The sequence below is a fragment of the Suncus etruscus genome, chromosome 2, assembly GCF_024139225.1.
Source record: "Suncus etruscus isolate mSunEtr1 chromosome 2, mSunEtr1.pri.cur, whole genome shotgun sequence".
Taxonomy (NCBI): domain Eukaryota; kingdom Metazoa; phylum Chordata; class Mammalia; order Eulipotyphla; family Soricidae; genus Suncus; species Suncus etruscus.
Genome location: NC_064849.1, coordinates 53122324 through 53136334, shown reverse-complemented (window position 1 = coordinate 53136334; position 14011 = coordinate 53122324). Strand labels below are relative to the sequence as shown.

At 37.1% G+C, this 14011-nt stretch overlaps 1 protein-coding gene across 3 annotated transcripts in view; it reads right to left on the bottom strand.

The window, feature by feature from the left end:
- The window catches only part of RALGAPA1 (Ral GTPase activating protein catalytic subunit alpha 1), a 225256-nt gene that overhangs the window by 80580 nt on the left and 130665 nt on the right, over positions 1–14011 (bottom strand). For all 3 annotated transcript variants that reach the window (XM_049766570.1, XM_049766571.1, XM_049766572.1), the window contains 3 exons: positions 13537–13605; positions 1949–2083; positions 840–1023 (listed from right to left, as the gene is read on the bottom strand). In XM_049766570.1, coding sequence (XP_049622527.1) covers positions 840–1023; positions 1949–2083; positions 13537–13605 — 388 coding nt within the window. The remainder of the gene's footprint in view (positions 1–839; positions 1024–1948; positions 2084–13536; positions 13606–14011) is intronic.

Below are 14011 nucleotides of genomic sequence, written 5' to 3'. Positions count from 1 at the left end.
TGAAAAAAATACAATCAGCATAATGGGCCACAAGTCTGTATTACAGCTATTCAAATATTACTACTGTAAAAGTAGCAATTTATGACAAATAAACATAGATAAAAATGTATAACAACGGGTGATAAGCACAAGTCATAATTGTCATCTCCTGTATTTTTGCCAAAAAGCTCTTAATACCAAACTTTTTATGCATATGATGTATATGTATACATAAAAGGTTTTCCTTAAAACCCTTCAAATTAAATGTTAGGTTCTTATTAGCTACCTATAAGTATCAAATGATTCACCTAAGAAATATTCACAATATATTAAAGGTTATTTGTCTATTTTTTTTACCTCATATCAGGTAGTAAATTCTCTGAATATAAAAATAATGTAGTTGAAAATGTTATTAAATTCACTATATAATAACAAGTGTGTAAAGAGCTTATACACACTATCTTAGAGCGCAAAACAGTTGTTTGAGAAAATTATTGTTCTATTTACACATAAGGAAAGACAAAATCACTAAGCTAATAATGAAAGTTAAAATTCAATGCATAATCCCTCAGATTCCAAAGTTATGTGTTTTACTCAATTATATAATTCAATGGTACATAGAGTAGCAAAAAACCATAAAAATAGTGACAAGATATTATGAAGAAATATCATCATATATAATATTAATAATGTATAATTAGAAATTACTTCTTAACCCATAACTAATCTTTGCTATAATATAAAAATGAGTTAAAAACATATTTTACAAAGTAATATAGTCTCTATATGTCCACCTATAACCTCACGTTATACCTTAAGAGTATCTAAGCAATAAAACTACTTAAAAATTTTTGTTCTACCTTCTGTTACTGGCTGAAGTTTGGAAGACCGTTCTGAATCAGGTGAATGCAACGGTTCAGGCTCTTTAAGGCTTTCCAAGTGCATAAAAGGATCATAATCCACAGATGCCAAATCAGAGAGGCTTATTGGAAAATACCGTGGGTTACTGAAACACTGAGCTCCATAAACACATCCATGTAATACCTGAAAAATGCAGAGGAAAAAATACTTTCTTTATAGTGAAAATAAAGATAGAAGAAAAACTTAATGAGTACTACAAAAGCTTGACAATTTTAAAAGTCTATTAAAACTTTGTTCTTTAAGGTAAAATTGAAAACCTCTAAAAAAAGGCAGGGTTGGAGTACAGCACTTGACTTGTATGTGGCCAATCCAGTTTCGATCCCTGGCATCCTATATGGTTCTCTAAGCACTATTCTTAAGTGCAGAGCCAGGAGTAATATCTAAGCATCACTGGGTGTGGTGCCCCCACCCACATCAAAAAGAAAAAAGATTAAGAAACACTAATATAATGAAACTTAAATTCAATGAAGATTGAATCCTTTCACATTATCTGCAATAAAATAGGATCTTGTAGGAAGTACTTTACAAATAAAAATCCTTGGGGACTATAAGATTAATCTATGTTCTTTAAAAACAAAAAGTATTTAGGGCAGGAGTGTACTTAGGGTACCTAAGCAGAAAAACTTAGGGTAGGGAGCTTCCCTTGCACATGGTTAACTTGTTTTCGATCCCTGAGACACCATAAGATCTTGGAGCAATCCCTGAGTGTAAAGCCAAGAGTAAGCCCTGAGCATCTCTTACATATCTCCCACCCCTTGCTTCCTGGAAGGTCCACCAAGAAAAGTACTAAGAATACATACTGAAAGTAATGAAAATTTAATAGTAAAAATATTATTTTTATTTTTTAAAAACCTTTATATTATTTGAATTTTTGGCAACATGTGGCGGTGCCCAGGGACCATGTGGTATACAGTGGATAAAATTGAGCCTCTACAGGCAAACCACACATACCACAATTTGTAGGAAGGCACAATTTGTCTGTGGAACTATCTCTCCAGCCCGATTTATTATTAATTTACAAGATAAGTAATAAAATAAAGTTGTTTACCTTATAAGTGCAATTGAGGACAGATTTCTCTATCCTATCATTTTCTGTTCCTGTAGCATGGATTGGCTGCAGCAATGTTTTTAGTGGTAAAGCCATGATCCAGTCCAGAAGGCATAGAAGTAAAGATACTACCAACTAAAACAACAATGAAGGATCATTATAATCCTAAAGCCATTAGGGAGAACTTTAGTGTTAACAGATAATTTCCAACTTCTATCTTATTTTCAAAGATGTACTCTAAGAACTGAAATAACCCTATGTTTTTATCATTTATACTTACTTAGATTAAACTTATAAGACGTCACATATAAAAAGCATTTCAAATTTTCTCCCTTAATTTTTGGGAAACAATGTAACAAATACAAAAATAAGTAATGTTAAAATTTTTTTAAATAAAAAAATACTTGAGTGTAAAAGAAAAAAAAAAGATACTTTTGGGGCCAGAGCAATGGCACAGAACAGGGTGTTTTCCTTGTACACAGCCAACCAGGTTTGATCCTTGGTATCCTATGTAGTGTCGAGTCTGTCAGGAGTGACTCGAGTGCAAAGCCAAGAAGTAACCTCTGAGCCCTGACAGGTATGACCCAAAACACAAATAAATAATAAGACACCAAAGTTATAGTTTCCCCACCAAAGTTATAGATTGGCCTCTAAGCTTAAAGTCAGAAATAAGACCTGTGCATACCTGGGTGTGGCCCCCAAAAAAGCAAAAAAGAAAATGCAGGGTTCTATAAAATTCATAAAATCTTCTATATAATAAATCTTTAGACTACAACTCTCCTCCTTACAAATCATCATCCAATATCTTAATGAACATAAATTTCTCTTTATTTTTTTTAAATTTAAACACCATGGTTACAAGGTTGTTCATAATATAGTTGTTTTATTTTTTTCAAAGATAAAGTTGTTCATGATTTACAGTCATCCAACAACCCACACCAGTGTACAATAAGCTCTTCTTTAAACTGCTTCATGTGGCACCAGAGCAATAGCAGAGCAGGTAGGGCTTTTGCCTTGCAGTGGTTAACCAGGGTTTGATCCGTGGTACCCCATATGGTCCTTCAAACCCGCCAAAAGTAATTCCTGAGAGCAGAGCCAGAAGTAATCCCTGAGCACTGCTGGGTGTGCCCAACCCAAAAAATAAATGAAAGCATTGTGTAATATACATTTGTACTTCCTTAAAATGCTAAGAGTTAAACTATTAAAACTTAAAATTATAAAATCGGGTGCCTGAGTGATAGCATAGCATTTGACATTTGCCTTTGCACACTGCCAACCCAGGACGGACATGGGTTCAACCCCTGGCATCCCATTTGGTCCTCTGAGCCTGCCAGGGGCTATTTCTAAGCACAGAGCCAGGATTGACCCCCTGAGCATTGCTGGGTGTGCCCCCACCCCAAATCTAAACTCAGTTAAAAGTACTTAAAGGAAGAACCCATAAACTACCTAAAACTACCTAAAGCCACCAACCAATGCTACCCACAGATATAAGTCATGTTCATATGTACCACAGACTCCCAGAATATTGAGCTACTCCTCATTTCTGAAATAGAATTGCTCAGTGTTCTCATCTTTTTACTTCAAGTTTAAAAAAATGAAAACAAAAACACTCCCAGTTTGCAGTGGCCATTACTGCCACCACCCTGCTCCTACTCCAGGACTGGTAACTTTGGGAAAACACCGATTTACACAAAATTTCTATCAAAAGAAACAAAAAAATGAAAAAAAAAACAAAAAAAAAAAACAAAAAGAAAAACCAGGCAATTAGGCTGGTGACAATCTTCGCTTTTTCTCTACCCCCACTCTCCTCCACCTCCAAAACCACCTTAATGAGGAAACAGAAAAAGGGAAGAAACAGCTGATTTGGTCAAGCTCCAGCCTAGCAAGAGTGAAATGAATAATTTAATATCTGTTACCATCACAACTAAGTTTATGATATCTGGAAACCACAACCAAGTGTGTGCTGGCAATGAATTAAAAGTGTCAGGGAGAGGCTGGAATGGTGGGCGCAGTGGTAGGGCCATCTGCCTTGCGTGCAGCTGACTTAGGACGGACTTCGGTTCTATCCCCCAGTGTCCAATATGGTTCCCAAAGCCAGGAGTGATTTCTTAGCGCAAGAGCCAGGAGTAATCCATGAGCATCACCAGGTGTGGCCCAAAAACAAAACAAAACAAAGAAAGTGTCAGGGATAACACAATCCTAGCAAGCATTGCAATTAAGTGTGCAATCCTGAGGCTGGAGAAAGAGCACAGCAGTAGGGCATTTATCGACCCAGGACCAAAGGTGGTTCGAATCCCAGCATCCCATATGGTGCAACTTCTGAGCACAGAGTTAGGAGTAACCCCTGAATGCCGCTGGGTGTGACCAAAAAACCAACCAAACAAACAAAAAAAAGTGTGCAATCCTTGGTCATAGCATTATTACTGCCATATGAAAGGAAAAACCAGACCAAAATAAAATGTCAATCCAACTGAAAAACAAAATAAAACTATAACTATAATTCTGAACTAAATTAGATATTTTCAAATATTGAGATATGTGGGACACAGACAATTACATCTTGTTTGTTTGTTTCGTTTTTTGTTTTTGGGTCACACCCAGCAGCGCTCAGGGCTTACTCCTGAGTCTATGCTCAGAAATCGCTCCTGGCAGGCTCGGGGACCATATGGGATGCCGGGATTCGAACCACCGTCCTTCCGCGTGCAAGGCAAATGAAAAATAAGGATAGGGCCTATGGCTCAAACAGCAGTTTTACTGCATATTCGAGACTGGCTTCCAGTACCAAACAATACTTAAGTTCCAGTGGTGTAGCTCTGGTCATCTCAGTACCATTGAGTGTGACCCTCTCAGTATACATCAATAAAAAATTAAGGATAGGGCTGGAACAAACATACAGCAGGTAAGTGCGTACCCTGCACACAGCACACCTGTGTTCTAACACCGGCAAATCATATGGTTCCTCAAGTACTGGCGGGGGTGATTCCTGAATGCAGTATCAGGAGTAACCCCTGAGCATGGCAGAGTGTGGCCCTAAAACAAATAACCCCCCCAAAACCCAAAACTAACGACATACCAAGAACTGACTTAAGTCTAAAAGAGAAATGAAAGGACAAAGCTACACTAGAAATGATTTAAACTATAAGCTGAATTATGCTGAAAGAATACATTTTGAAAACAAAATTAAACTCAATTTAGTAAGGGATATTTAAGAATAGCAGAAAAACAGGGGCCCAGAGATAGTACAGCCGCAAAGCACTTGCTTTGTACACAGTTGATCTGGGTTCAGTATCTGGTGCCCCACGCAGTCCTCAGAGCACCACCAGGAGTGATCTCTGAGCAAAGAGCCAGAAATAAGCTCTGAGCACTACTGGGTAGCCCCACCCTTCCAAATACAACAAACAGAAACTCAAGTGAACAAGTGAATACTAAAGAAATTTAAAAAAAAATTTAAATGTAAGAGACAAAGTGATTGAAAGAGAGATTTACAAGAAAAAGAATACCTAATTTATATATAAGTGGTTCCTGAAAACTATTTATTGCAAAGACCATAAGGCGACAAGACAAACTGATCTATAATAAATTATTCTTATACACATCTTCTTTAAACTTCACAAGAAGCCCAAGGTATATATAGTATAGGGGTTAAAGTGCTTGTCTTGCGTGAGTTTGACCCCAGCCAGGAGTGATCCCTGAGCAGAGCCAGGAGTAAGCCTAGAGCTCTGCTGAATGTGGGTCAGAAACAAATGAGACCCCTTCTTGATTTATTGGAAATCAAGGCAGCTCCCTCTCCAGGATCTGATACCAAGGACAATTAACATCTGTGGCTGGGCCTAAAGAAAGGTCTGATGAGGTTAGCAGAGAATGGGCCTGCTTTTAACAGAGGCAAGAACAGCACAAGATTTCATATTCATACTGGTCCGCTAACCACTGGGGAAATTTCCACTGAGAAAACCCCTGATAAGTGACAGCTCTAACCACATACACCTGGGCTCCTCATATGCAAACCCCACAGATTATTAAACTAAGTGCCACAGTGACTTCTAGTGACAAATCAAAACAAATGCCATAAAAAGGTTAAATCCAGCAACAGATGTATGAGAGAAATTTCTTTAGAAATCAAACTGAATGTAATGAAAGCGAACAGTCTAACAGCCAATGGATTTAAAATAATGAAATAATTGTGAGAAAGTCAATGAAAGACATCAAATCCACGATATCACAGAATGAGATATTAATGAAATGAAAGTTCTGAACTAAAAAGATTGAAGCTATTAAGAAATCTCAACAAAAATAATGGATATGAAAAACAATAAATTAAATAAAAACCAATGTGGAAAGTACAATAAACAGAGTAAGTCTTCCAGGGAAATAATAGGTGAAACCGATAAACCTGTAAGTACCAACTCAAATGAAAGAAAAAAATAATAAAATCTTACAGAGACCATGGCTTTGAATTAATGGCAGTGTTTAAGCCCTACATGTGTGAATTCCTCAGTTCAATCCACCACCCTCTCGCCAATACATTTTTATGGAAAAGGAAGACACCCCTCAGGAAATATCAGAGTTATTCTTAGAATAACAAACTATCAGAAAGTAAAGAGAGAATAAATAATGTTTGTTTATAATATTTATCAAAGAAATAACAGTTGCAAACACCCTAAACTTAAGTAAAGAACAAATCACAGTAATCCATGAAATTGAGAGCATCCACATTCTAACAGCAAAGGGAAGCATATGAAGAAATATCTCTGTTAAATAGTGCCTAGGATACAAAAGCCACCCACAGAATGGGAGAAACTATTCACCCAATATCAATCAGACAAGGGGCTAATATCTAAGATATACAAGGTACTGACAGAACTTAATAAAACAAACAAACAAAAACCCATCTAACCCCATCAAAAAATCGGGAGAAGAAATGAACAGACATTTCCTCAAAGAAGAAATACAAATAGCCGAAAGGCACATAAAAGTTCCATATCACGGGCCCGGAGAGATAGCATAGCGGTGTTTGCCTTGCAAGCAGCCGATCCAGGACCAAAGGGGGTTGGTTCGAATCCCGGTGTCCCATATGGTCCCCCGTGCCTGCCAGGAGCTATTTCTGAGCAGACAGCCAGGAGTAACCCCTGAGCACCGCGGGGTGTGGCCCAAAAAAAAAAAAAAAAAGTTCCATATCACTAATTATCAGGCAGATGCGAATCAAAACAACTATAAGGTACCATCTCAACAGAGTCTAGCAACATCACAAAGAACAAAAACAATAAGTGCTGACAGGGATGTAGGGAGAAAAGAACTCTCATTCACTGCTGGTGGGAATGCCGTCTAGGCCAGCCTTTATGGAAAACAATATGGAGATTCCTCAAAAAACTGAAAAATGAGCTCCTATATGATCCAGCTATACCACTCCTAGGGATATACCCTAGGAACACACAAATGCAATACAAAAATACCTTCCTCACACCTATATTCATCGCAGTGCTATTTACAACAATCAAGATGCCCTTCAACAGATGAATGACTAAAGAAACTATGGTACATATACACAATGGAATATTATGCAGCCATCAAGAGAGATGAAGTCATGAAATTTTCCTATACGAGGATGAATAGTTTCCATAAACTATTATGCTGAGTGAAATAAGTCAGAAGGAGAGAGAGACACACACACAGAATAGTCTCACTTATCTATGGGTTTTAAGAAAAATAAAAGACATTATTGTAATAATGCCCAGAGATGAGGGCCGGAAGGACCGGCTCATGATATGAAGCTCTCCATAAAGAGTGGTGGTAGGGGCCGGGCGGTGGCGCTAAAGGTAAGGTGCCTGCCTTGCCTGCGCTAACCTTGGACGGACCGCGGTTCGATCCCCCGGTGTCCCATATGGTCCCCCAAGCCAGGAGCAACTTCTGAGCACATAGCCAGGAGTAACCCCTGAGCGTTACTGGGTGTGGCCCAAAAACCAAAAAAAAAAAAAAAAAGAGTGGTGGTATGTGCAGTTAGAGAAATAATACACTAACAACTACCATGACAATGTTAATGAGTGGGAGAAGTATAATGCCTGTTTCAAATACAGGAAGGGGATATGGGAGGAGGGAGATGGGGGATTTGGTGGTGGGAATGTTGCACTGGTGAAGGGGGGGGTGTTCTTTTAGTGACTGAAGCCCAACTACAGTCATGTTTGTAATCACAGTGTTTAAATAAAGATACTATTAAAAATAATTTAAAAAAGAATAAAAATAAAAACATTACTGTTAGATAATCAAAAATTAACTGTAAAGAAAAAATAGTACAGGCTGTTAAGAAAAAACTAAAAGTAATATACAAAAGGCACCCTATCAAGCTCTTATCAGATTTCTTAGCAGAAACTCTATAAGCTAGGAAAGAGCACAGTGACAGTCACAATTCTAAAGATAAAATCTTTCCATCAAGAATACGCTGCCCTACAAAATTATCATTCAAATATGATGGAGAAATAAAATCTTTCCCAGATACATAAAAGCTAATGGAGTTTACCACCACCAGGCCTGCATTACAAGAAATGCTGAAAGGAATAAACACATGTACAGGAAAATAAAAAGAACATTAAAGTTTGAGCGTAGTGATAAACTGTAAAACAGAATCATAGACAAGAATAAGGCAATCGCAAATCAACATAAAGGATAAAATATTGGACATAATCTGACCAATCCATTATCAGCACTGATAATAGTCTGATAGATTCTCAGAGACTGACAGAGCTCTCACGATTATTTATAAAACAAAAATATAAAATAGACTCAGAAGAAAAAAAGACTGTAAAGAGAATCATCAGAAAAAGCCACCAAAATAAAAAGGAGAATAGACAAAAATAAGAAAAAAACCGAAGTATATAATAACCATACACAAAAATAGTAAGTCTCATATATCAATGATCAATTAAAATGCAAATTGTCAAACTCACCAATCAAAAGAGATATAACAGCAAGATGAAAATCTGGATCCATCAATAATATGCATTACACATCAGCCATAAAAACAAGCAAAGGCTAAGGATGAAAGTCTAGAGCAAGATGTTTGACCCAATAATGTAGGGAATAGGGCAGAGTGCTATTCACATATCTGGCAAAATATACTTTCTACTAAAAAGGGAATATATAGATATTATGCAAAATTAAGGGATCAAATTACTGAGAAGATTTAATTGTCATGATTATTAAAGTACCTAAATATACAAAAGGGCAGCTAAAGATACAAAATAATTATAAAGAGACCCGAAAGAATACACTGACAGCAATATCTTAATTTATAGTGATATACATATAATTCAGACTAAGACTTAACAAGGAAAAATGATAAAAAAAATTAAATAATTAATGAGATGGTATTTAAAATGTCTCAACATGTAGGTCAAATTATCAAGTGTCTTAATATAATGAGGCTAAAATAAAAATATGGATAAAAACCTCAAGTTTGATGAGATCAAAGGATGTGATTGAAGGATGTGCTTCTTAAAGAAAAAAAGAAAGAAATGAAAAGAAATAAAGAGAGGAAGGAAGGAGGGAAGGAAAGAAGGAGGGAAGGAAAGGAGGGAGGGAGGGAAGGAAGGAAGGAAGGAAGGAAGGAAGGAAGGAAGGAAGGAAGGAAGGAAGGAAGGAAGGAAGGAAGGAAGGAAGGAAGGAGGGAAGGAGGGAAGGAAGGAAGGAAGGAAGAACGGAAGGAAGGAAGGAAGGAAGGAAGGGAGGGAGGGAGGGAGGGAGGGAGGGAGGGAGGGAGGGAGGGAGGGAGGGAGGGAGGGAAGGGAGGGAAGGAGGGAAGGAGGGATGGAGGGAGGGAGGGAGGGAGGGAGGGAAGGAGGGATGGAGGGATGGAGGGAAGAGGGAGGGAGGGAGGAGGGAGGGTGGGAGGAGGGAGGGAGGAAGGGAGGAGGAAGGGAGGGAGGGAGGAACGAAGGAAGGAACGAAGGAGAGGGGGAGAAAATAGGGATGTGGGAACAATGAAAACAAATCTCATGGGATTCAGCAAGAGCAGTTTCTTGTTTTGTTTTCATTTATTTTTTAAGCAATATTTGGTGATGCTCATGGGTTACTCCAGATTCTGAACTCTGAAATTGTCAGTGCTTAATGCTGGGATCAAACCAAGGTAGGCCTTTTGCAAGGCAAGCACCTATCCGCTGTATTCTCTTTTGAACCCCCAAAAGCAGTTTTATAAGGGAAAAATCAGCAAGACAGCTCACATCAATAAAAACGAGAAGTCTTGAGTCCTTATAACTATGTTATGTCAATGTCAATGCAATAACTTTTAAAAGCATCTAAAAATGCAGGGTCTAATTGCCAAGAAATCAACCAAATGATTGAGCTTTGGGACCCTCAGATCTTGAGAGTAGGTAGGGAGCAAATAAGAAACACTGAACTGCCAATAATCAATCAATTAATCAATTGTTCCCAAGTAATAAAGCCTTTAAAGGCTCAAAAGTATGAGGTTCCATTGCTTCTATGTTGGCAAAAAAAAAAAAAAGAATTGTAAAGAGTGACGCGTAGCCTGAAAAATTTTCACCATACCTTACTCTATACATCTGAGTCACTACTGTTCCTCATATCCTTAGAAATAAATCAGTGATATGATTTGAGCATAATTTCTGGATGATATGTGCCATTCCAAGAACTAAACCAAACCTGAGAAGGGGTTCACTCTGATTTGTACCATTAATCAAAAGCAAATTATCAGCTTAAGTTTATGAATGGCATCTGAAGTAAACTGTAGTTGAGAGAATAAACAATACTTTTGTGATATCTTATGCAGTCTCTAAGTGATACTGTCTAAATTAAGTTAGTTCTATGAAACTTTGCTGTGTTCAAACTTATACACATATGTATGTATGCATAGATACATAGATACACACACACACACACACACACACACACACACACACACACACACACACAAATTGTATCCAGGAGCTAGAGTCAGGCATGAACAGGTAGAAGGTTTATGCAAAAAATTGCATTGTATTCTGAATGCTGATACAGGTAGAGAAATTGCCCACCAAAAACCTTAGGATGTAGGAGAAAAAGCTAAAACAAAAAAACCTAACCAAACAAAAAATCCTAACACCTCCCCCATGCCCAAATCCTCAGAAACACCTACTGGATTCTTATAGCTAGTGCTTCCTAAGGGCTGGAGGGTTCTACTTGCCCTGGTCTTTCTGAAGAGGTAAGACCAGTTGGTACCAGGACTTTCCTGCTTTGGAAGCAATAGAAAAGGATGAAATTGGAGGAACAATCCAAAGTAAGAAACAAAGGAAAATAGATAAAAACCCATGTAGCTCATTTGGTAGGGCTACTATGGGCAGGCTGCAATTAATTTCTTCTATCAACCCACTCCAATATCTTCCTGAGTGTCCATTTTCCTTCCCCTCTTTTTGGGAGGGGGTTAGTTGGGTCATACCCAGGGGTGCTTGGGGCTTACTCTTGGTTTTGTACTCAGAAATTTCTCCTGGCATTGCTCAGGGGAGCATAGTGGTGCTGTGGATCAAATGTGCAAAGATAAACACCTTAACCTCTCTCATCTTAATCTCTCTAGTTCTCCTCCTTTTCTTAATAAAAGCTATCACCAACCTGCTTTGAGTATTCTGATTGAACTCTTAACGAGAAAAAGACAGACATGTAACACAATCACTTTCCCCAGTAACACAAAGACCCTACTCAGTTTTCCAAGTACATACTACAATTTGGAATGTGATAAATACATAATCATGGAATTAAAATGTGAACGTAAACATTTTAAGTTACTTTTTTTTCTACAAAAATACCACATGCTGGGGCTGGAGAGATAGCATGGAGGTAGGGCATTTGCCTTGCATGCAGAAGGTCAATGGTTCAAATGGCATCCCATATGGTCCCCTGAGCTTGCCAGGAGCGATTTCTGAACATAGAGCCAGGAGTAACTCCTGAGCGCTGCGGGTGTGACCCAAAAACCAGGAAAAAATAAATACATGCCTCCGTTATGTATTTATCACTGAAAAAACAACATCTGGCAAAAGCATTAAATTATCCACTACAAGTTAAGTTCCATCCATCAATGTACAATTTAACTTTATTAAACCTAAAGTCATATGTGGTCAATAGCTACCATGCAGGGCCAAGACTCTATAACTTGTTACTGAGCAATACCTAGCACAAATTGAAAAATTAAACATCCACATGAGCTATCAGGGAAATGACATCCATAGTCAAGGTAGCATTTCCCAAAGTATTGATACTACCCCTGGAGAAGCTGGGATGATGTAGATAGGTGGGAGTGGTAGTATTAGTGTCCAATGCAATGGGACTAGGTGCTTTCTGATTGATCCCTTTAAGAAGGTAAATTTCCAGAGGAACAATGAGTGATTTTTTTTTCTAAAAAGAAGATGGGATGCTAACTAAATTTGAGAGACTCCAAAGAATAAAACTTAATAGACACAACATAGTAGTGATCCAGATACAATAACTTATATACTTACCTAGAAATTGAGTTTCCATATGACCCAGTAATGTCATTCACAAGAATATGCAATAGAGATGAGATCTGGAAAGACTGGCTCATGATATGAAGCTCACCACAAAGAGTGGTGATGAGTGCAGTTAGAGAAATAACTACACTAACAACTATCATGATTACGTTGAGTAAGAAAACTAGAATGCCTGTCTTGAATACAGGCAGGGGGTATGGAGGAGGGAGATGGGGGCATTGGTAGTGGGAATGTTGCACTGGTGAAGGGGTGTGTTCTTTTAGTGACTGAAACCCAACTACAATCATGTTTGTAATCATGGTGCTTCTTAATATTTTATTTAAAAAAAAGATTACCATTTTAGTACTAATAAGTGATAAAGAAATACAGCCTTTCAGAAAAAAATGATCAAAGTATAAAAAAAACAAATACTGTTTTGAAAATTATAGTATTTAAATAATTAAAAATAATTAAAATAAAATAAAATAAAAATAATTAAAAAATAATTAAAAGCATCTCATAGTGAAGTCACAAGATAAAAGATCTTGTACAACTTTTTGGTGGCAAGATACTCTTTCAAATGGCAAATCTTTGTATTGTAAGTACTCTTCTAAAGAGAAATCACTGTAAGAGTATCTGCAATATAATGATGAATCATATGTTGGTAGAATAAAACAATTCAAATGGACAAAATGTCCTCTGACATTCCTTTCAATCATGAGATTTAGATTTTATCAAAAGACCATAAATAAAGTTTGAACTAAAATATAATTTAGCTACATTTAATGAAATGACATAGGTGGTTTTCTTTCTTTCTTGATTTTTTTTTTCTTTTTGGCTTTTGGATACACCTGGCAGCATTCAGGGATTACTACTGGCTCTGTGGTCAGAAATCGCTCCTGGCAGGCTAGGATCCATATGGGATGCTGGGAATCAAAGTGCGGTCTGTCTGGGATTGGATGTGTGCAAGACATTTGCCCTTCTGCTGTGCTATCGTTCCAGCCCCCATACGTGATTTTTAAATACAAGATTAATGTTGAAAATGTAAAAACCTCTATCATTTGAAAAAATATATATTTAGTGATATAATCATATATCATCAAATATAAAAAAAAGTTAAATTACCCTCTTATCCATTTCATAGGATGAAGCCTCAGTACTCGGCAAAAGATAGGTAATAGTAGCTATAAGGATCTGTAGAAAGAAAAAAAATAGTAAAAAATATGTCAAACATTTTAAAGGTTAATTCAAAATTTAAAACGTAATGCTAAAGTGCTAAAACATTCATTTCAGTACAAAGTTTATCTTAAATACATTAACACTATTACTTTGAGTGTTATTTAACAGGAAACCTAACCTAATCTAACCTAATCTTCTCTTCTTCCTTTCTTCTCCTCTTCCCTCCCCATTCTACTCCCCCTTTTTTGAGCCACAGCTGGAGGTACTCAGGGTTTACTTTTGGTTCTGTACTTATGTGCTAACTGGAAAGGAAAAAAAAATAAAAAGAATGTTTAGGTTTTGATAACTGGAAGGATAGTGTGTTTTCTACCTGGAGAGGGAATAAAACCAAGCACATATTTTAAAGACAATGAAAATTATA